Source organism: Thamnophis elegans, chromosome 12 (assembly GCF_009769535.1).
Source record: "Thamnophis elegans isolate rThaEle1 chromosome 12, rThaEle1.pri, whole genome shotgun sequence".
In the NCBI taxonomy this organism is placed as follows: Eukaryota; Metazoa; Chordata; class Lepidosauria; order Squamata; family Colubridae; genus Thamnophis; species Thamnophis elegans.
The window spans coordinates 55,086,065-55,108,446 of record NC_045552.1 but is presented as its reverse complement, the minus strand read 5'-3'; the positions used below and the strand labels follow the sequence as shown (position 1 = coordinate 55,108,446).

Sequence of the window (22,382 nt, the reverse complement as noted above, 5' to 3'; positions counted from 1 at the left end):
GGATCTGTTGGGAAACAGGCATTCCTTTTGCTTTCAACGGAGGTTTTGCAGAAGCTCCCCTTAGTTTCTTTCTCCCTGTCCTCTTTTGCTTTCAGTCATGGCCGTTCCATCATCCTGTTAATAAGAAGTTTGTGCCAGATTACTACAAAGTCATTGTCAGCCCAATGGATCTGGAGACTATCCGCAAGGTATGTAGGTGTGTTTGGGAGAAGAGCCTTTTTTTAAAAAAAATACATTTTTATTCTCTTTAAACAAAACAACACATACAAAACGAAGCAAGAAAAAGGGGGAAAACCCCAACTTTCCTCCATCTCATCAAGCATGTCGTTTGTTTACAGGTTTTGGTGCATCAATTCTTAAGATTAAGAATAACATCACTGGTTTTGCATTAAACATAACTGAGTGTTTCGCTGTCATTGAGCATTATGTGTTCAAATTACCATCAATATTCTTTGATTTGTAACAGTCCTTGTTTCCTTGAATTCATAATTATCTATCAAATAACAATGAGTCTTTAAAGTATTATAATATCACCTATCTCCAAAGAAAAAAAGCGGAGATTAAAACAAAGAATTCCCATTAGTTTATAATATACATTCATATTTTCAATTGACCATAATGTCGCCAATCATCCAGAGAGGAGGAGGTATGGGAGAAGAGTCTTGAGGGCGGAGGGAGCTGAAGCCAAGAGCTGCCCTTGATCTGAAGGTCAAAAAAGGGTGGGTAGGGGGTTGCAAATTGGATCGGGAGAAGGGTTGCTCTCCTAAACCTCTGAAGGGCTCTCTTCCATATCTTCCTGGGTGTGTTGCCTCAGGTGGTATTTAGAGTTTAGAGTTTTATTTCATTTGTATGCCGCCCTTTTCCCTAAGGGGACTCAGGGCGGCTCACAACTCAAACAAGGGAAGGGGGGGGGGATACAAACAGTTTAACAAGAACACAAAACTATACATAGTTAAAAAGCACAACAATCATACCATTCGAGATAGGGGCAGCGAATCTTTAGCCCCAGGCCTGTCGGAACAGCCAGGTCTTAAGGGCTATGCGGAAGGCCTGGAGGGTGGTGAGGGTACGAATCTCCACGGGGAGTTCGTTCCAGAGGGTCGGAGCAGCCACAGAGAAGGCTCTCCTCCGGGTAGTCGCCAGTCGACACTGGCTGGCGGATGGAATTCGGAGGAGGCCTAGTCTGTGGGATCTAATTGGTCTAGTGGAGGTAATTGGCAGTAGGCGGTCTCTCAAGTGGGAAATGGAAACACAGCAGGGCAGTTAAGGGGCTTCTGAGGCCTTTGTGGGGGTCTTCCTACAATCCACTGATTCCTTCCAGAATATCTCCAAGCACAAGTACCAGAACCGAGAAGTCTTCCTGGATGACGTGAACCTGATCCTTGGAAATAGTATCAAATACAATGGTAAGCTTTCTTTGGCAAGTGTAAGGCCAGCCTTGGGATTGGGGGGGGAGGGGGGGGGCACACAAACACACACCGGAAAGTTTGCTTGACTGGAATAAGCCTGAGCCCAGCCCTGCAGGGTTGGGCCGAGAAGGGAGGAGGCCTTGTTGGCTGGCAGGGGTTGCCTAGCCTTCCCTGGCCCTGGAAAGCCAGTTCTCCCTTTGTTTGGAGGTCCCTTGATTGGGCTTTTCAATGCAGGGCCAGACAGCCAGTACACCAAAACAGCCCAGGAGATTGTGAACATCTGCTACCAGACCTTAGCGGAGGTAAGAGGCCCTGCTCTGAATCCATCAAGGGCTGCTTTCGGTTTGGCAGCCCTGCGGATGCTACTCTTTCTCTCACCCTTCCTTCTTTCAGTATGACGAGCACCTGACTCAGCTTGAAAAAGACATTTCGACTGCCAAAGAAGCAGCCTTGGAGGAGGCCGATCTGGAGAGCTTGGACCCCATGACTCCTGGGCCCTACACGCCGCAGGTGAGTCTGTTTGTTGACCACCCCACCCTGTTTGTTGGGGTGGGTGGGGCTGCAGCTGTTCTCGATCTGGTCAGGTTTCTAGGTAACAGCTCAGCTCAACTCCTAGTTTTGTGGCCGGCCAGCGGAGCTGGCAACAGATTTGGACAGTGAGGAAGTTGGGGAGGAACCTGGGACAGTCCTGGAGTCTGGGGAAGGCTCTGATGATGGCTCTGTGTGGGAGGCAGAGAGGGGGCCAGGGACGTATGCCAGTTATCAGCTGCCTTCAGAGTCAGACATCAGTGAGGCAGAGGAACAGATGGGGTCTCTTCCCAGTGTGCGCATGCGCAGAATTGCCAGATGAAGGGAACAGATAAAGAACAGGGGTTGACTTGGGAGTAAGGCCACAGGTGGATGGTGAATGGCCCCTCCCAGAGGAAATAAAAGAGGAGCAAAAGGGGAGTGGCGTTTGCAGGAGTCAATTAGTTCACTTAATTGGTCCGTGACTCTCTGAGACTCCTTGCCAGGTTTTGCCGATCTTGGCCTGGCAGCTCTCCAAGCCAGAGAAGGTCTGTGACTGTAAATCCTCCCTGGAAAGACTTTTGCTGGGTGTGAATGAGCAGAACTCACAGCCAATTACCAGTTACTTGGATAAAAGGGGGTTTTGTCGGGACCAGGAGTTTGCTCCATGCTCTCAGGAAGCCTCGGTCAGAACACCTAGCTCAGGAGATGCTTGGTGGAGAGAAAGCCAGGATGGATTTTAATTGACTCGTACCTATGGGGGTTGAGCTGGTGGGGGGGGGAGGGATCCCAGAGCCGTTTTCCATTCCAAGGAGATCCCATTCAGTTGTAAACCATTGCTGGTTCTTCCGGGTCATTCCCTGCCTCCTTGTCCTGCCTTCAGTTCCTGCCAGGATTGTCCATCGAGTGAGAAACACTCACGTAGAAGACCCATTAGATGATCCACCAGCTCTCTCGGGGTCTTCCCAGGCTTTCTCCTGCTCTCAGAATGGGATCAGAGGCGATGCAGCTGCTAGAAAGCCTGACCGAAAGGCTGCACTGGTTCCAAAGGCTGTTTTCAGCCAAGGCTTCAAAAGCAAAATAGAAAAAGGTCATCCAAGCAGTGAACGATAACCAATAGGGATGAACGCAGCAAGGATTCTCTGCTTGTCCTTCACTGGGAATGTGGGTCAGTAAGGGAGGAGCCATCATTTTCACTCTTCTTGCAGAGAGGCAGAAAGCACTGGGCATTCGCACTTTCCCTGAATAGCGCTCTGGGCTCCAGCCTCTCACTGTCAAGAGTGCTTGGTTCAGCATGGCTAAGAGAAGGGAGGGAGGAGCTCATTTCTGGAAGCCCCTCGGGAAGCTGGCATCTCACCTGCACCCCCATGACTCCGATTTCCTCCTTTCAAACGCCCTGCAGCCACCCGATTTGTATGACACCAACACCTCGCTCAGTATGTCCCGGGATGCCTCCGTCTACCAAGATGAGAGCAACCTGTCTGCCATGGACACGCCCACCACGACACCCGAAAAGCAGTCCGCACAGGTCAGAAACGCACCCGAGGATTCTGCAGGAAAAGGCAGGGGCGCTGGCTGCCAAAAGGAAGAGTAGCTTTTAACCACAGGAGCTGCAGGTCGAGGGAAGATACGTTGGAACAGGGCACGGCACAGTAAGGGCCATAGTTTCCATCTCGTTCCCGGCCAAAGAGCTCGGTATAAGAAGTTCTTTTGCAAAAGGCCTTGTTTGCTCCGATGATAATTTCTGGGAATGATGCATGCAACCATCTCTTGGCTTTGAAAAGCCTTTCGAAGGTATTCCGCTGTTTGGAGCAGCCGGGAAAAGAAATGATAGAAAGAGGCGAGGAATCCCCATTATTGTTACTTCACTCATGCCTCGCCTTTGGGCTCCAAGCTCACATTAAGTGAGGAACGTTTCTGAAGATCCAGAAACTTTGGCAATGCCAAGAGTGTTGCTCCTTCCCTGGTTTCATTTAAGTGTGAAAAGACACGTGCCAGACATGCAGAGGGCCGTTTGAATCCTTGTTGTAGTGAATGGAAAATAATGGGGGAAAGCATTCCTTGGGAAAGAGAATAATGTAGCCTAGCTAACCTGGGACAAACATGTTTTTTCATGGTATGGTTCTTTTTTAATGTGTTGGGTGTAATCATATGAGGCAGAGAAAGCAGAGAGGGAAAGTTGAGAAGGAGGAATGGGGAGGACATGTTCCTCGGGGCCTTTAGCGGGGGTTCACTTAGATGTGGGGGTTTGTCAGCTGCCCCAAAAGGTCGGTTTCTTCCGGTCCAGGGAGGGCAGTTGTGTCTCTAGGCCCCTGCAAGGCTGGGGAAGAGAAAGCGGGTGCCCAGAGTGCTCTGTGCTTTGGGGCCCGCTGCTCAGCTAGTCTAAAGGGTAAATCCCCACAGAGCACAGGCAGGCATTGGCCTGGTGGAGGCAGCAGAACAAGGGCAGCCAGGAAGTGCCCCCCTACCCTGGTAGCTTGGCTGGCCTGCTTTAAAGGCATCTGTGTCTCCCCACCCCGTGCCTGCTCCTTCCTCAGTGGCGTTATCTCTGTGTTCCTCACTCAGATGCCGCGGGGCCAAGGTAGGCTGGGCGAGGAAGACTCTGACGTAGATATTGAAGGGTTGGATGAGGATGAGGATGGGAAACCTAAGACTCCAGCCCCAGTGAGTATCCGTGAACCCACCTGTTGGCTTCTGCTCTCATGGCAGAAGCTGGGGCAGTGCAGGGCCCTCCTCCGGAGTGATCCTATCAGCAGCGGATGGAATGCTAGCCAAAGCGATCAGTTTTTAGGAAAGAGCTGGCGTTGCCGGCGCGCCGTGTCCGTGGGAAGGAAGCCAGGCATCCTTTGGCTGTGCTTCGGCTCCTGACTGCCTCTTCTCCTTCCTGCTCTCCCGTGACAGGAAGCGGAGGACGTGGATGGGGACCTAGCCGATGAGGAAGAAGGCTTGGTTCAGCAGCCTCAGGCCAGCGTGCTCTATGAAGATTTGCTCATGTCAGATGGGGAGGACGACGACGGCAGCGATGAGGAGGAAGGCGATAATCCCTTTTCGTGTGAGTTCTGGAAAGGGCAGGAACGGTGGCGCCCTTGTTTATTGTATATACTCCCGAGTTCCAGAGAGAAAGATCTGGGAAGGCATCCTCCCTCCTTCTTTCTGAGTTTCTCCCCAGAGACACACGAGTGGGTTGGATCTGAGCCTGGGGTAGAATTGGGGAGGGGGGAGAACGCAGCCTAAGAAAAGGGAATGCCGATTTGAGCACAGGGAGTTTTCCTTGGGTCAGATAAGTTTGGGAAGAGGCTTCACTGCCCTCCTGGCCCAGGGACTTTTAGGAAAGGAGGTGGGAGGGAGAGTCTCCGATACATGGTGAAAAACAAAGGGGCAGATTAGATAAATGGAGAAAAGAGAGAGCCTGTGAATTGGAAGGAGAATAGGACAGTCACCATGGGAGCAATTGGGGAAATGCTTTGTTTATTTACCGTTAAGATGTTTATACCACCCAGTAATTGATGCTCTCTGTAAAACGATAATATAAACAGTACTGAATGTGGGAAAACATTAAGTACTGTTTATTGAAGTGGTTCCAACGCTTAACCATCTTTTTTTCTGATGTTTTTGGTTCTGTTGATTCGAGTCATGGCATTGTGCCTGGCAGCCTTTGGGAAAATGCACAACTCTGCTGAAGTCTTTGTTTCTTTGTGGTGGTGGTGGTGGTGTTGCTTTACCTGATTTTGAAGGCCAGCCCATTAATTAGTGAGATGGTGCCGGGGAAGGGAATGTTCCAGAAACCCCCAGCAGTGATGGGGAAAGAGAACCTGTTGCTGGCAAGCGAGGTACAGACAGCATCAGAGTGACTCTTGGGTTGTGTCTCCTAGCTATTCAGCTTAGCGAGAGTGGGAGCGATTCTGATGTGGAGCCCAGCGCAGTTCGGCCCAAGCAGCCTCACGTCCTGCAAGAGAACACGCGGATGGGCATGGACAACGAGGAGAGCATGATGTCCTACGAGGGAGCTGGAGAAGAGGCCTCTCATGCCATGGAAGACAGCAACGCCAGGTGAGGAGGGCAGCCCCACCGTTCAGCGGGAGACTCCCAACGGTGCGGCTTCCTTTGACAAGAAGGGACCCTTCTTGTTTCTTTTCCAGTTACGGGAGCTACGAGGAGCCAGGCCCAAAGTCCAACACGAGAGATGCCAGTTTTAGTAGCCTGGGTGGGTACGAGTTCTCCGAAGAGGAGGAGGAGGAGGAAGAGGAGGAAGGGCAGCGATGCGGCCCCAGCGTCCTCAGCCAGGTCCATCTGTCGGAGGACGAGGACGACAGCGAGGACTTCCACTCCATAGCGGGAGACAGCGATCTGGATTCGGACGAGTGAGGGCGGCCTGGCGAGGAGGAGGCAGCGGCTTTCTCAGACTCCCGCTCTCCCTCCGGCCTCTGAAGGACAGGAGACCCTGGGCAGGAAGGGGGGGGGGGAGCCGCCACTGCCCCTCCTGTGGCCCTGGACATGTATGTGCATGCTTGTGGCCCGCTGGCCTCCCTGGGAAGGCAGCACCACTTAAAGGGCTTCCCTGGACCTAAGTTATTGGGGGGGGGGGCGGGAGGGAGGGAGCAGCATGTGGACATTTTTTCCCCCAATTGTAAATAAATCTTTTTCTGGAACGTCCCGGGGCCTCTTGCTTTCGGGGAGGGGGGGGGATGAGGCTGGGGGGGGCGGGAGGGAGGGACCCAGCTGCGAAGGAGAGGCTGCTTTTGGGAGAAAAGGGGGATAAGCACCAATGCACCCAGCCCCCCCCCACCCCATCTCCATGGAGGAGAGGCAGCCATTTTGCGCCCCGTCGGAGGGGGAGCCCCGCCCCCTTGCGGCGCCCTTTCCCCCCCTCCCACTGTGTCGCAATCGAGTTCCCGCCCTTTTTCCTCCGCGGTCGCCCCGCCCCTCCCGGCCCCACTCCATAAAGGAGGGAGCGCTCGCCACCGGCCAGCTACCGCGCATGCGTTCTGCGCAGTGAAGCGTCCAGCGGAGGAATTACGGACGGAGACGGTGCCGGGGGAGAAAGAGCTGCGTTTCTACTTTGAGGCCCTTTGGGAGAGCGAGAGGCAGGAGGCCGCGGATGGCGCGGCGCGATTTCCGGAAACCTCTCCCCTGCGGGAGGGAGCCGAATTTCCTCTCCACCACCACCACGAGTCCAGGGGCTATTTCGTAGCGGGAGGCGAAAGAAGTCCCGGCGAGGCGCTTCGCTCAGGCGCCGTCTCCTTGCGCCGCCGCCGCCGCCATTTCGGGAGCCGCAGCCTGAGGAGAGACGCGAGGGAGCCGGCGGGGACCGAGGCGGATTGCCAGCGAGGCGGTTATCGGAGCCATGGCGGCGTCCGTGGGCAACGTGGCCGACAGCACAGGTACCTGTCGCCGAGCCCGCGCCTCCCGCCATTCGAGGGCTGGGCAGCGTCGCCTGGGCTCCGCAGCGCCGTCGGCGGTTCCGAGGAGGCCTCTGTCTGGGCGGCAGGCCCGTGAGGGGTGGGGAATGGGCGCCGTCCTTGCCTCAAGGGCCGCGGCTCCTCCGCAGCAGCCGCCGGGAGGGGGAATCCTTGGGCCTCGGGACAGCCGGCGTTTTCCCCCCAGGTGTGGCCGGGAGCACGTGGGGGCTCCTCGGGCCGCAGCCGAAAAGCCTCCCGGCGGCCTCGCAGAAGGACGAGCGTTGTGGGCCCGCCGGCTTTTCCAGAGGGGGGGGGCAAGTGCGGGACCCCCGCGTGCACATGCGCAGTTGGTCCGTGCGGTGTTTTCCCCCCCCCGCTGGTTCTGCGGCCGCCCCGCAAAGCCGCCCTGCAGCCTTTGGGGCTCCCTCGCTGCACAGCTCCCTTCCCAACAAGATGGTGGTTGTGGTTTGATGGTGGCCGGAGGACTCCTCTTCTCCCCGGAGGGACGGTCGGTTGCGACTCCTAGCAGGCTCGGGCCCTCGTGGGGTGGGGGTTGTTTTCAGAGCCGAAGGATCGTCCCTTCCTTCCCCTCGGGGGTGGCTGTCCAGGGCAGCGGCTGTTAGCTAAAACCCTTGGGGCTGGGGCCCTCTTAGAGGCCATGTGCGGCTAATAGATAAAAGGATACGTGCCAGGCCAGTTTGGCTTCTTACGATAAGCGAAACGAATTCATGTAGGAACATAATGCACGCAAATAAAAACAATGGCATGCTGTGTGATTTTTCATGTTTCAAATAATATAACCACAATTGAAGTTTCCTAATTCATCTCTAAAGATTGCCTTGCCGTCTTACCTGTGAGAAAAGGGGAAATCCATCTCTCCCTCCCACAGATGAATAACCTTTCTTATAACACTTTTAAAAATTTAGCTTGCATGGCAAGGGGATAAAGAATAACCCTTGTGTTTGAGGTATTTGTATTCAGTTCCTACTTCACTGTTATAGGCTAGTGAAATGCTGTGGATGTTTTTCTTCCTAGGATTTCTGGATGAATTTTTAATGTACAGAATCTTATTGCTGCATTGCATAATGGTATAAGGTGGTTTTTAAGTGGCTAAAGAGTTGAAGACAGTTTAGAATTATCCAAGAAATTCATCTTGGCCAAGTGACTTTTACCCCCCTTTTAAACCAGGTTTATATTCTGGGTAGTGGGATAAATCACTTTGGGCAAGGTTGTAAATTTCAGATGAAAAACAGCTAAAAGGAAAAGAATTGGTCTCTTTCCTATACAGTTTCTCTGTGGGCCCCAGTATTAATCAACCCCTGGTCCATTGAGGGCTGTCATAATCTCTCTTTTTTTTTTAAAGTGTGTGTTTTTTTTTAAAAAGATGCCATTGAAATTGCAGCATTGCAATTATTTTTTTTAAAGTGGGGGCATTCTGATTCCCTGGTTTATTTGCTAACTTACCATCTTGATGGAAAATTACAGAGAAGTGTTGTGCAAGCTTTTATGAGGCTGTTTACAAAGCTTGTGCAAATCTTTTCTTCTCTGAAGATAACATCTTTGAGTTCAGCTTTTCATCAAACTACTTCGCTTATTTACTATTTATAGTACAGTAGTTTGAGATAAATAATTCACTTTAGTTCATAACAGTTTGTCAGACTTGAATTAATTTTAGGCATTGTTTCATTCAGTGTTTTAATTTTCAAGGATATTAGAAAAATCTGATTTCCTAGTCCAGCAAATGTTGGGTTTCATTATCTCCCCTCATGATTTTATTGGGGAGAGAATATTGCTCTGGAGCTGACAACATGATGAACACACAGGAAAACCAGTGGTCTATAGCTTTCTCTGAACAAAGTCTGAAGGTCTTCTCAGCAACGTTAAGTTTATTTGGCAGATAACAGTACCTGCTGTATGCCACCATTTCATTGCATGGAATCACGTTTTTATTTTCTTACATGGAACATTTTGATTTCAACATTAAGACTTGGGCTGAATGATGGTATATTTCTAACATTGGCCTGTTTAAAAAAAGTGCCCCTGAAAGATTGCCACGAAACCTAAAACAGGCAGGTCATGGCTGAGGTAAAGCTAAAGATGCTAAGATTTTTTTTTGGGGGGGGGGGAGGAATTATTAGTGAAGAAAAGGATCAACATATTTGAAACCTGACAATTACCATCATTCATCATTAAGTTAGAAAGTCCTATGTGTCTGTCTTTAATCATCAAATACCCCTTGGATGTTGACATTTCATCTTTTAATTTCTACACCATTGTTTATCCATTTTTATTATCCATTGCTTATCCATTTTCTAACTTTTTGTTTTCCTCCCCCTCTCCCCTGAATGTTTTGGTGATTCTTCAGAACCAACGAAACGTATGCTTTCCTTCCAAGGCTTAGCGGAGTTGGCTCATCGGGAGTATCAAGCTGGAGATTTTGAAGCAGCCGAGAGGCACTGCATGCAACTTTGGCGCCAAGAGCCTGACAACACGGGGGTGCTCTTACTGCTCTCCTCCATTCACTTCCAGTGCCGCAGGCTGGACAGGTAAGGAAGATGGTGCCTTTCTGCCCATTGCTTAGGGCACTGCTTAGAAAGACAGGCTCTTGGCACCGGGATGGCATTCTGATGCTCCCACGCAACTCTCCCAAAAGGTTTCTGCGTTGTTTAAATTTGACAGAATATTTCAAAATATACTAAGTATGCAGTAAGCTTCATTGCAAGTACATCCTACCTTCAAGTAAAATTTCTGGTAACATGACAGAATTAGAAAACAGCAAGTAGTGTTGAACTGAAAGAGAATGTTTCTGAACCAGCCACAATACAGTATTAAAAAGACATGTCGTTATTATATTAGCAGTCCTTGGTTCTTAAGGCTGTGCATATGAGCATTGCTGCTGCAGTAATTGTGGAGAAAAGAGACTGAAGACATTGTGCCCTATCTCAGGACTCTAGATTAAGCCAGCTTTGGTTCATTGTTCTCTTCAGCAAGGATGCCTGAAGTAAGAACCCAGCTTCTCTGTCCATCTCCAGAGCTCACTCACTCGAAGCAATAAGATTAACATTGGCTTCCGTGGAAGAAGTGAATGTGTGCAGCCTGTCACAGCTACCCAATTGTGCAGCCCCCGGGGTCAAAAGATTGGACTGATGAGTGGCAGTTCACTGTGACCACCTGCAGGCATATATTTTTTAATCCACAATTAAAATGACCTTTTCAAATGTTGAACTTGGATTCTGTTGATAGTTCTTGAAACTGCCAAGGATCCAGTGAATAATTGCTACTTTGATAAAGACACCTTAAATCTTGTGCTTTGTGTGCTTTGTTCTCCAGATCTGCTCACTTCAGCACTTTGGCGATCAAGCAGAATCCCTTATTGGCAGAAGCCTACTCCAATCTGGGAAATGTGTACAAGGAACGTGGACAGCTGCAGGAGGCCATTGAACACTACCGGCATGCTCTTCGCCTCAAGCCAGACTTCATTGATGGATACATTAACCTCGCTGCTGCTTTGGTAGCTGCAGGAGACATGGAAGGGGCAGTGCAGGCCTACGTTTCTGCCCTGCAGTACAACCCTGTGAGTAGAGATGGTGCCAATCCCCCGGAAAAGCTTTTTTCTCCAGATTGGAAAGGCCCTTCAAGGTTGCACCTGAAGGCCACTTACTGCTGTGTGGGTGACAGTAGTGCGCTTAAGGCTGCTCTGTGGGGGGGACCGTTGGTCTTTGTGTGAAGCAGCGTGTGTGCTGCCCTTGAGAGCTGGCCCTTGGGTAACAGCTCCTGTCCATCCCGTAGGAGAATTGGTATTCGGACAAGTTTCTATTCGCTATCCTGCCCTGCTGCTTGCTTGAGCGGCTTCTTCTCACCTTCTGCAAGGATGGGTGCCGTCCATTAATTTGGGCATCCTTCCCACCCTTCCCGTAATCCCATGCTTCCTAGTACGGTGCCCAGCATTTTCCCAGTTGCCAGTAAATCCCAACATGTCGTGCATGAGCTGAATTATCCAGCAGGGTAATTTTTATAGAGATGTGTTGTTTGCAGACTTGCTTTATGATTCCAACTGACTCCTTCCAGTCCTCCCCTTTACAGAAGATTATTAAAAGCACCCTAGAAGCTTTGCTGATTAAGGTTTTTTTTTTATTATTGCCTTAGTCTCATTTTCCATTTCTGATCTCTTGATCTGGACCGGCTGTGCTGGTGGTGACAGAACCCATTTGCTTTTCAGGACTTGTACTGTGTGCGTAGTGACCTGGGGAATCTACTCAAAGCCCTGGGTCGCTTGGAAGAAGCCAAGGTAGGTGTTCTGTAGAATCAGTCTTTTGACCTGTTGTGAACGCTTGCACCAAGTCTTCCATTCTCCGCTGACCTCCAAGAGTCCCAAGACGTGGCTGAAAGCTGAAGGCTCTGAATTGCCCCAGAGTAGTGGCAGGGCAAGATATGGCATGCCCTTGTTAACCCTTGCTTTAAGGCGAGAGATTGAACACTGAGTCTTGCTGCAGAACTAGACTATCCATTATGGTGAAGTGACTGGCAGGGGCGCCACTACTCTCTGATCTGGAAATAACATGGGTCCCAAACTGAGGCTTGCCTGCTGATGCCAAGCCAGTGACTTAGTCCGTGCTTCCTGTGAATGCTCTTCTAAAGTCCTTTGTGGCTTGTAAGTGTAGAAGAACCTTATCAAATGTTACCCTATGAATATGGCATTAAAGAGATTCTTTAACCCTCCCCCTCCCCCTGCCCCCCACATGGTTTCATGGAAGAAAGGCTAGCAAACAGCATTGTTGCAGTTGGGTTCTTCGAAACAATCTTGGTTTTTGCCCAAATGTTGAATAAAGGTGTTGGTTTGCTTGGAAAATGACCTGATCAAAGAAAAACTTGCTACATTAAGTGGAAAGGTGGCTTCTAGCAGTCTGGTTTCCAACCAAGAATTTGAACACTAGGATGGGTTTCGAGGCTCTTGGCATGACCAAAAAAAACTTAGAATGCAAAAAAAAAAAAGGAAAAGAACAACGGGGAATTGTCTTGTTACAAGCCACCTTACGCATTTGCGCAGCAGGGGTGAGGAGTGTGGAGGAACCAGAAGGACCTCCGCGGCAGTCCTTCGCTTCAAGCCCCGCGCGCATGCTACCAAGTGGAGTGTATGGAGAGTAGCTGTCCGGCTGACTGCTGTGCCTCTGGGCGGGGGAGGGGATTTGGCTTGCCCAAAGGGCCGGCGGTTGGGCCTTGCAAGCTGGGCCATGGAGCTGCCCTGGGAACGGATGCTGGTGGGCGTGAAATGTCTTTTTGAGAAGACCAGCCATGCTCAGCCCGTCGGCTGGACAGCTAACATGAACTGCACTTCACTGCAGCTTTTAGTGTGACTGGTATAGGCCAAGACACTGCGCCCGCCTTAGGTTGCTGACCTCTTTATTTCAGAGCTTGGAGACACCTAGTTTGAAAGTGTGACTCTGTTTCTGTGAGAATTCCAGTAAAAAAGGGCAAGATAACGGGAGACGTCAAGATAATACACATACTTGAAATAAATTGCAATGTATTTCTTTGGCTGTCAGTGCATTTGTAAGATCAAACCAGCAAGAGTATTTGCTATTTCAAGTAAAATGTTAAGTTTTGTGGAAATTTCAGAGCCTTTCTTCCAACTGCCCTGCTGTTTGCAGTTTCCCCAATTAACCCCTTCCCGTCTGCATGTCTCCCATGTTACAGAAAACTGTCCTGAACCCTTGTGTTAGACATATCCAGAGATTTTCAATTGCTTTGTTGAACTTTTTACTAATGATCTTGTTTTATTTTCTCTCTTGTTTTTGGTTTTTCACCATTGATATTGTATTTAGAAGGTTTCAGGTGGGTGAAACCTCCTATTCCATGCGTAAGGTGCCTCGCTGAAGGGAGCTCGAGGCCTGGATCTAGGGCAGACACACTCCTCCTCCTCCTCTTCCAGCAAGGAACGCACCGAAAACTCACATGAGAAATATGGTAACGGGTTTGTAACTGCCACAGCAAAACCATTTGCCTCCATGCCTGAATCTTCTGTCTTGTGGCTTCAGAAACAGTTTAAGTATTTAATGTACAACAAGTAATGTTAGAGAATATATTATAGTCCTAGCCACAATTCTTTCAAAGATATATTGTAAAAGTAAATTAAAGATGTAAAAAAAAAAAATTGGAGTTACTCTAGTTAAAGCTTCTAACTCTTCCTGGTTGTTCATTTTTTTTCCTTTTTCTTCTTTGTTTGGATTGCAGCGTTCTGCTCTTCTGATGATGCTGCGCTGTGATCCTGCAGTAGCGCAAAGGCTGCGCAGCGGAAATGCGCCTTGCGTGCGATTGTGCCCTTGTGAATGGTTGATCAGATATGGTTCATCTCTAACTGCGTGGCTTCCCAAGCCCTGGGCTGTAGGATTTTCGATGCAATTGGCTTTGCAAATTCATTCGGATTTCAGACACAAATTGAACACTTGACAGTTTTCACAGAGGCCTCTCTGGTAGATTAATCAGTCTGGCTGGCCGTTCACAGTCTCCGGGGCCGTTCTACACAGTGCAGTTTGCAGCGATAGCGCAGCGGCGCGCTGTTAGGGAGCGCTTGCGGCGTCTTGCGCTTGCATTGCAGGGACCTGAACCTTTGGGCAAACCTGGTATTTGAGGTTTTGGAAGCTGAAGGCGGCGCTGAGATGTGGAGAGAAAGGAAGAGCCCTGGAGTTGGAAAGAAGCTGTTCCCTTAAAGGCATCCGTTGCATGTGCTGCCTGTTTTTCGGTAGCTCCTCCGGAAAGGCCTGGTTAAGCGTCTCTCAGCTGCTTTAGATGCTTTCTCCTCCACTTGCTTCCCAAGCCACTGTGTTAAAAGTTGCGTCTGCAGCCGATGCTTGCTGTGGATTTCACAGGGATGCGGCGACCCTGGAGGGTCAGGGAGGGAGGGACTGGGAATTTCCTGGGCTGAGTAAGGGTTGTGATGTGCGGATCAGTCTTAACTGAGGATGGTGGGTTTGCCCTCGGGTTTTGGTTTGCGCCAGCGCAGGATCAGCCAGCTGTTTACAACCCTTTAGTTTTGGCGCAAGCAAGCCTATACTGCAAGATCACTTTTGACGGGTTGGAGAAGATATACTAACGATGTTTTTCTCCATTTTCTTTGTGCAATTATTCCCTCCCCTTGTATCTATCTTTGACCCTTCCAAGGCCTGTTATTTGAAGGCAATTGAAACGCAACCCAATTTTGCAGTTGCCTGGAGTAACCTTGGCTGTGTGTTCAATGCTCAAGGAGAAATCTGGCTGGCCATTCATCACTTTGAAAAGGTAACTGTTTGGGAGTGTTAACATTCCATTTTCAAAATGCTTAAGGGTGGGGCGGGGGGGGGGGAGGCTGGCTTCCTGGGACAAAAATCAGGGTTGTGTACTTACAGGCGGTCTGTTTTCCCTCAAAACTGATGGCCTTTTAGAACTGGATTTTCATTACTTCTAAACTTTGGGAAAGAATGAAGAAGAGAGAGGCCTCTGGTGTGGTCATCACAATAGAAAAGGGTGATGGGTGGGTGAAATTTTAAGGATGGCTGTGCTGTTGTTTCATGTAAAATATACATTGGGGGACCATCCTTATTCCCTCCCTCTTTGATGTGAGCTTGTGTCTCGAGATATACTGCCCCAAGGAGTGAGCATATGTGTTGTCAATGTCCTTGGAAAAACTTGCACCCTTTTCTGGGCTCACATGATAGCCAAGGTGGTGCAGTGGTTAAATGCAGCACTGCAGGCTACTTCAGCTGACTGCAGTTCAGCAGTTCGGCTGTTCAAATCCCACCAGGCTCAAGGTTGACTCAGCCTTCCATCCTTCCGAGGTGGGTAAAATGAGGACCCAGATTGTTGGGGGCAATATGCTGACTCTGTAAACCGCTTAGAGAGGGCTGAAAGCCCTATGAAGCGGTACATAAGTCTAACTATTGCTATTGCTATTTGTTCTCGGAAAAATGGTCATGAGAAAGTACAATAAAACTCTTTGGAACAGGCGTGGGCTCCTATCAGTAAGTCTTAACCAGAGACCCCCCAGGGTAGATGGAGCTGCTTTAAGGAGGTGCCAACCACTGCAGAGTAGAGCTTGTTCAGTTTATTAGCTTTGGATTTCAATCCCAGCATATCTTTACTTTCCCGTATATACACATGTAGTCATCTAAGCTGGTAAATTGGAGAGAGGAGATGAACGCGAGTTCCCAGGGACTTTCAAATGTGATTTCAGTGCTACCTTTGCTTCAGTGGGAAGCAGAGTCAGCTGGTCTAAAGCAGATCTCTTGTGCTTCTTTAAACTTTCTAAGGCTGTGACCCTTGACCCAAACTTCTTGGATGCTTACATCAATCTGGGGAATGTCCTGAAGGAAGCCCGGATATTTGACAGGTAACCCAACAAAACCAATCCTTCCCAGGCCAGGGCTGGGCTTTCCCTCCCCCTGGGGCTGACGGCAGTGGGCCAAGGGAGGCTTTCGTACAACGCTCCCTGAGGATCATCACCTTCATTTCTGGCCTCTCTCGTTTTAGGGCGGTTGCAGCCTACCTGAGAGCCCTGAGCCTCAGTCCAAACCATGCAGTTGTGCACGGCAACCTGGCCTGCGTCTATTACGAACAGGGGCTGATCGACTTGGCCATAGACACCTACAAGCGAGCCATTGAGCTGCAGCCGCACTTCCCCGATGCTTACTGCAACCTGGCCAACGCCCTTAAGGAGAAAGGCAGCGTAAGAGACCGTTTCACTAGCCAGGGTGGGCCTGGTTGCATCACTGAAGTTTTGGCTCCGGTTTTGAACAAGTGTGGTCCTCCCCTCTTTTTTAAAAAATACTAAATTTTGTGTAATCCGTGTCAGCAGGTTGCTGAAGCAGAGGAATGCTACAACACAGCCCTTCGCCTGTGTCCCACTCACGCAGATTCCCTCAATAACCTAGCAAACATCAAGCGGGAACAAGGAAATATCGAGGAGGCTGTTCGCCTGTACCGTAAAGCTCTTGAGGTCAGCTTGTCAATCATTATCCATGACAGTCAGCCTCAGACCTTCCTTTAATTTGGTAGCGATGAATTGTAGAAATAAAGGCTAAGAATGTCATCTTGCGAAAGGAGGGAGATTATTCTCTACAATTTTGAATACCTCTTGGAAAGGGTTTTACACTTTGCTTGTTTCTACGGGGCTTCTGCTGGGAGATTGAAAATCCCTCTCCTCTCGCCTGGCCAGTTAGTACAGGAAGAGAAGGATCAGAGAGCAGGAGAGATCGAAGGGACAGTGGGGTTTTCTTGGAAGAACTAAGGCCATCTCATTTCCTGCAGGTTTTCCCAGAATTTGCAGCCGCCCATTCCAATTTAGCAAGCGTTCTCCAGCAGCAGGGAAAGCTGCAGGAGGCACTCATGCATTACAAGGAAGCCATCAGGTAAGGCTTTAAACATTTGGAATGGCTGGGAATTGGCCAGGATTCCTCGGCTGTGAACAGTGCCCTTCCTTACAACCCGCTTTCCTGTGATTTAGAATCAGCCCTACGTTTGCCGATGCCTACTCCAACATGGGGAACACCTTAAAGGAGATGCAGGATGTCCAGGGAGCTCTGCAGTGTTACACACGGGCCATCCAGATAAACCCTGCCTTTGCCGATGCCCACAGCAACCTGGCTTCCATCCACAAGGTAGGTCTGGCCTGGCCCAGGTCAGCTCTGCTGGCTCTGGTGGCGGCAAGCAGCTGTCCTCATGTAGCTCCTCCTCTTCCTCTGCCTCCAGGATTCAGGGAACATACCGGAGGCCATTGCTTCATACCGCACTGCTCTGAAACTGAAGCCCGACTTCCCTGACGCCTACTGCAATTTGGCCCACTGTTTGCAGGTAAGGAGACTCGGTTGTATTCTTGGGGAACCGGGGCGGCTTTTCTGAATTTGCAAGCTACACAGGCAGCTGCTTTTTCTTTTTAAGATTGTTTGTGACTGGACCGATTATGAGGAACGAATGAAGAAGCTGGTTACCATAGTTGCTGATCAGCTGGAGAAGAACCGTCTGCCTTCCGTCCACCCTCATCACAGCATGCTCTACCCGCTGTCTCATAACTTCCGAAAGGCTATTGCGGAACGACATGGAAATCTCTGCCTGGACAAGGTGGGTTCACCCCTCAAGAACTTGGCAGCATTCACTCCTTTCGAAGACACAGGCTTGGAAGGATTTTTTTTTTTTGGGGGGGGTGTCCCCTTTTTAATGCACTATAAGTAGTGCTGTTTTTTTTCCTTGCCAGATCAACGTGCTTCACAAGCCCCCCTATGAACATCCGAAGGAGTTGAAGGCCAGCGAAGGCCGGCTCCGTGTGGGTTACGTCAGCTCCGACTTTGGGAATCACCCCACATCGCACCTCATGCAGTCAATCCCAGGCATGCACAACCCGGACAAATTTGAGGTAAGGGGCCTTTTGAGGAAGTGGACATCTTGCTTGACTGACGGGATGCCCTGACCTGCAGTGGTGGGTTGCACCCTTTATAAATGCAGCCCTCTTTGATGGCGTGGTGTGGGAAGCAGCCTCTGGGGGTCCTGAGCATTGCAGTCTTGCTCCCTTCTAGGTGTTTTGCTACGCGCTGAGCCCTGACGATGGCACAAACTTCCGAGTAAAAGTGATGGCCGAAGCAAATCATTTCATTGATTTATCTCAGGTAAGAGTGACTCCCAGGATGCAGACTCTCTGAATGTCGGGGCCTGAGCATGGGAAGCTTCATAGAATAGCATGGCTTTGTGGTAAAGATGGCAAGGCATTGTCTTCAGCTTGAGAGGAAAATGACAACACAATATGAAGGACAAATCATGCACTCTACTAGTTTAACGACCATGGCGATTAAAGGCCCCACTCTGGCATTCAGAATAACTGGCCCATGTTTCTGCTTGGAGATTTAGAAGTTGCAGCAGAATCTGTGAAGCCGTCTTGAATCTCTTTATTTTTGGAAACAAAAGTGAAAGGTTGCCCTGATCTCTCTCAGTCCATAAATGTGGGTTGCCATTCAAAGCGGAAAGATGGCTTAGCGGCATGTTTTAATTTTGGCTCCCTAGGTTCCGTGCAATGGGAAAGCCGCCGATCGCATCCACCAGGATGGCATACATATCCTCATTAACATGAACGGCTACACCAAGGGAGCCCGGAACGAGCTGTTTGCCCTCAGGCCAGCACCAATCCAGGTAACTCAATCGCTTCAGATGCTTCTGATCAAACATGATACTGGCTTCTTTCTGTGGAAATTGGCCTCTACTTCCTTCAGACTTTTTTTTTGTACAAGTGGCAGGCGAATTTTATCCAGACTATTTTACAAAGGAATAACAATTACTTTGGTGCGTGATTAAAAATTGTTTGTCCTGCCTTGATGTTGGGTCACGGGAATGGTCCAAATTTTGTTTACAAATAGACCGTTTCAGTCTTCAGATCTTCTTGCTTGCCATACAGAGATCATACAGATGATTTATCTGGTATATTTAAGACTATCTAAATAGGTTTTTTTAAAAAACTTCTGCTCTTAGTTATCCATTAAATACATGAGCAGAAGTGTTTTTTTTCCCTCACAACCAGCCATGAAAACTTCTTTCAGAAAATTTCAGGAGACAACACAGAGCTGATGTTTTCATGGCTGGTTGTGGGAATTGCTATTTTGTGAATATAAACACTGACTGTTCTTTCAGGACATGGTTGGGGTTGTGGGTGACGTTGACCCCCAACACATTTTATCTTCACTTCTAGGCTATGTGGCTGGGCTATCCAGGGACCAGCGGCGCCTTATTCATGGATTACATCATCACAGACAAAGAAACTTCACCCATAGAAGTAGCTGAGCAGTACTCCGAAAAGATGGCTTACATGCCCAATACATTCTTCATTGGAGATCACGCAAACATGTTCCCACATCTGAAGGTACCGTGTGGAGTTCAGCGAGCAAGGCTAGAATCGGCCCAGCTTTGTTTCAGAGTTTCCTCTGAAGTTCAGAGAAGCCCCAATCCCAGCCTTCTCAAAGCATTTCTTTTTTTTCCAGAAAAAAGCAGTTATTGACTTCAAATCGAACGGGCATATTTATGATAACCGAATTGTTCTGAATGGCATTGACCTCAAGGCCTTCCTGGACAGCCTACCTGATGTAAAGATAGTAAAGGTGAGAAGGCATGAACATCTTGGAGAAGGTTGCACCTGGGGAACTGAAAAGGCTAACCTTCAAGGAAAAGGGGGTGCAAGTTGGACTGGCTAGATTTTATGCTTTGCTGCTTCCTCTTCCTGAAAACAAACGGGGTTTGCCTCCCTTGGCTTCTAGATGAAGTGCCCTGACGGAGGAGACAACGCAGATAGCAGTGCTGCTCTCAGCATGCCCGTCATCCCCATGAATACCATTGCGGAAGCTGTGATTGATATGATAAACCGTGGACAAATCCAAATAACAATAAACGGATTCAGCATTAGCAATGGATTAGCAACCACCCAGGTGAAAATCTCTTTGTCTCCTGTTTTGGGATTCTGGGGCTCCTCCAGTTGAGGATCTTGAATGGGGAAGGAGGGAGGGAGGGAGGGGAAGGCAGTAGAAGAGGCCCTGTGGCTGAAGAGCCCCCCCTGAGGAAAGGCTTCCCTTTAGATCAACAACAAAGCTGCAACTGGAGAGGAGGTTCCACGCACCATCATTGTCACCACTCGATCCCAGTATGGGCTGCCTGAGGATTCAGTTGTCTATTGCAACTTCAACCAGCTTTATAAGATTGACCCGGCCACTCTGCAAATGTGGGCTAACGTGAGTAATTGGCTGTGGTCTCTCGGGGCCCTTTTTAAAACGGGGACTGGAGGATGGGAGTTTTTTCTAGGTCATGTTGCACCTGCCTAACCCTTTGTCGTTCCTGCCTTCAGATCCTGAAGCGAGTTCCAAACAGTGTTTTATGGCTGTTGCGATTCCCAGCCGTGGGGGAGCCAAATATCCAGCAGTACGCTCAGAACATGGGCCTGCCCCAGAGCCGCATCATCTTCTCCCCCGTTGCCCCCAAAGAAGAGCACGTGAGGAGGGGCCAACTGGCCGATGTCTGCCTTGACACTCCTCTCTGTAACGGCCATACCACAGGGATGGACGTGCTCTGGGCTGGGACGCCAATGGTCACGATGCCAGGTAAGGGGGGGGGGAGGGACTCTTCCTATCCAGCCCCTTCCTCAATATGTCAAGAAAGCACCCTGTGGCTGAGCAGGTGTGAGCCCCTCTTGCCTTTTGCCTCCAGGAGAGACGCTGGCGTCCCGGGTGGCAGCTTCCCAGCTGACGTGCCTGGGCTGCCTTGAGCTCATCGCAAAGAGTCGGCAGGAATACGAAGACATTGCGGTGAAACTTGGAACGGACCTAGAATAGTGAGTGTTGTCTCAGAGAGGAACGCCTGGGCCCCAAATAGTTTTGAGGAAGAAAGGGAGAGTTTCTGAGGGGTGGGCTTCTGACCATTGGGGGTTTGTTCTCCCCCTGCAGCCTGAAGAAGATTCGTGGCAAGGTCTGGAAGCAGAGAATATCCAGCCCCCTGTTCAACACCAAGCAGTACACGATGGAGTTGGAGCGGCTGTATCTCCAGATGTGGGAGCACTGTGCAGCTGGCAACAAGCCGGAGCACATCGTCAATTCCCTGGAGAGTGGCGAATCTGCCTAGGCCGCCCGGCCGTGTGTGGAAGCTGCCAGGAGGCCCCTGGGCAGAGGCCACCAACAGGGACTTCGCCTCCGCTTCCTTCCCCTGCCTGGCACTCCTAGCAGAAAGGATCTGTGGCTGGGACTGGAGAGCGCAGCCGGACTTTCCTCCTCCTGCATGATGGAAGAGCTGGGGCTGCCTGTCCTGGCCGAAGCATTTGCCGCTCTGCCAGGCCCCGGTGGGCGTCTTTGGGCTGGCCTTCACAAGGAAAGGTGTAGGATAGCCAAGCAGGCAGCTGCCGTTTCACGGATGGATTCAGTTTCCCTAGGCGTTAGATCTCCCCTCGTGGATTGGAACTGGAGCAATTTTTTTTAAAGGATTGGTTTTCGGGTATTCCTGTTGGTACACGTGTGGGTCTTGACGAGGTTCCCAGCCAACTTGAGTGGCTCCCTCCCTCCCTGGGAATCTCTTCTGCTGGCGAAGCTTTTTTACGGGTTTTATAAACCACTTGAGCCAACATCGGCCTCCTTCATGTCTTGACACGCCTCTTAGGATCTTCTTGTGTGCTGTCTTGACCTCCTGCCGGGGGCTTTTTCGAAAGCCGCCTTTTGTCGGTTCCCTTCGGAACGACGACACGCTTCTCTGTAGGAAAGATTTAAACTGAATTGGAAACGAGGTCTCCCCATCTTTCTCTGCGGAGAAAGCCCAGCCTGGTGCCAAATGCTTATCCTTATCAGGAAAAATAATTATGTATGGAGATATGCAGGCGTAGGCCAGGCTTGGAAAATAAAGCTCTGGTTTAACCAGGTTGGCCCAAGGATGGGGGGGACCAGCCCTCCTCCCCCCCCAAAAGCAATTATGTGCAGGGCTGCTGGCCTCTCTTGACTTCAGCAGAAATGCAACCCCAGGTAAGTATAGATTCCCTTTGCAGGGTCTGCCTCCAGACCACCTGCCCCACCCAGGGAGATGCTTGAAAGGCAGCATTGGACAGGCAGGAAAAAACTACACCCCCCCCCCCACTTAAACTGCTCTCTGCCTGCAATTAACTGAGACCTCTAGAGTCCTGCATTGGGGGGGGGCTTGATGGCTCCCTAGGGTGCTGGTGCCTCTTTATTATTCCCACTGCTGCTTAAGTGGCTCCAAAGAGGGCTTTTATTTCTGCTGGGAGACACACCCCCCCCCTCACCCCATGCAGCGCCTGACCTGGTGTGGGCAGAGACCTCCAAGGCCTGCCTGGTTGTTGTTTTTTTGGGGGGGGGCAGATCCGGAAGGAAAGGGGTGTGTCCCGACGAGCCCCTCCGAGGGGAGGGGAGGAAAAGCGGTTGGGACTGCTTGCTCGTGTAACCAGCCTTTGTGTCCGGATGAGTGTCTGACAAATACAGATGAAATCACTGGTCTCCGTCTCTGCCTCTTTTCTTCTTTTGGGAGGGGGAAGGGGGGTCGCGGGAGGCGGGGAGCCCGGGTTCCGGTTGGGGGC

At 50.1% G+C, this 22,382-nt stretch overlaps 2 protein-coding genes across 6 annotated transcripts in view; both read left to right on the top strand.

Annotated features, from left to right (window-relative positions):
- Window positions 1-6,565, top strand: part of TAF1 (TATA-box binding protein associated factor 1) — a 30,777-nt gene extending 24,212 nt beyond the window's left edge. Inside the window, exons 32-40 of one of the 2 annotated variants that reach the window (XM_032227972.1) lie at window positions 96-188; window positions 1,322-1,406; window positions 1,644-1,711; window positions 1,803-1,919; window positions 3,319-3,444; window positions 4,482-4,580; window positions 4,818-4,968; window positions 5,789-5,966; window positions 6,056-6,565. In XM_032227972.1, the coding sequence (XP_032083863.1) occupies window positions 96-188; window positions 1,322-1,406; window positions 1,644-1,711; window positions 1,803-1,919; window positions 3,319-3,444; window positions 4,482-4,580; window positions 4,818-4,968; window positions 5,789-5,966; window positions 6,056-6,281 (1,143 nt within the window). In that variant the 3' untranslated portion in view covers window positions 6,282-6,565. The remainder of the gene's footprint in view (window positions 1-95; window positions 189-1,321; window positions 1,407-1,643; window positions 1,712-1,802; window positions 1,920-3,318; window positions 3,445-4,481; window positions 4,581-4,817; window positions 4,969-5,788; window positions 5,967-6,055) is intronic. The other variant, XM_032227973.1, reaches the window with a different exon arrangement.
- A 336-nt stretch (window positions 6,566-6,901) lies between these two features.
- On the top strand, window positions 6,902-22,301 carry OGT (O-linked N-acetylglucosamine (GlcNAc) transferase). Of its 4 annotated transcripts, none has more exons than XM_032228382.1 (22): window positions 6,902-7,297; window positions 9,681-9,861; window positions 10,646-10,889; window positions 11,535-11,603; window positions 14,474-14,590; window positions 15,598-15,677; window positions 15,818-16,013; window positions 16,140-16,283; window positions 16,595-16,695; window positions 16,791-16,944; window positions 17,036-17,137; window positions 17,225-17,404; window positions 17,538-17,696; window positions 17,857-17,946; window positions 18,338-18,463; window positions 19,017-19,187; window positions 19,306-19,422; window positions 19,579-19,746; window positions 19,894-20,046; window positions 20,160-20,412; window positions 20,519-20,642; window positions 20,755-22,301. In XM_032228382.1, the coding sequence occupies exons 1-22, from the start codon at window positions 7,261-7,263 to the stop codon at window positions 20,927-20,929; spliced, it is 3,141 nt and encodes a 1,046-aa protein (XP_032084273.1). In that variant the 5' UTR covers window positions 6,902-7,260; the 3' UTR covers window positions 20,930-22,301. The 4 variants fall into 4 exon arrangements, with proteins under 4 accessions (XP_032084273.1, XP_032084276.1, XP_032084275.1 ...); XM_032228385.1 differs by having other exon boundaries at window positions 6,903-7,297; window positions 9,711-9,861; window positions 16,143-16,283; XM_032228384.1 differs by having other exon boundaries at window positions 6,903-7,297; window positions 9,711-9,861.
- The last annotated feature ends 81 nt before the right edge of the window (window positions 22,302-22,382 follow it).

Coding starts and splice junctions, on each gene's coding strand:
- OGT (XM_032228382.1), top strand. CDS start 7,261: ATGGCGGCGTCCGTGGGCAACGTGGCCGACAGCACAG. Junction 18,464..19,016: donor TCAGGCCAGCACCAATCCAG/GTAACTCAATCG, acceptor CTTCACTTCTAG/GCTATGTGGCTGGGCTATCC. Junction 19,188..19,305: donor ACATGTTCCCACATCTGAAG/GTACCGTGTGGA, acceptor TTTTTTTTCCAG/AAAAAAGCAGTTATTGACTT.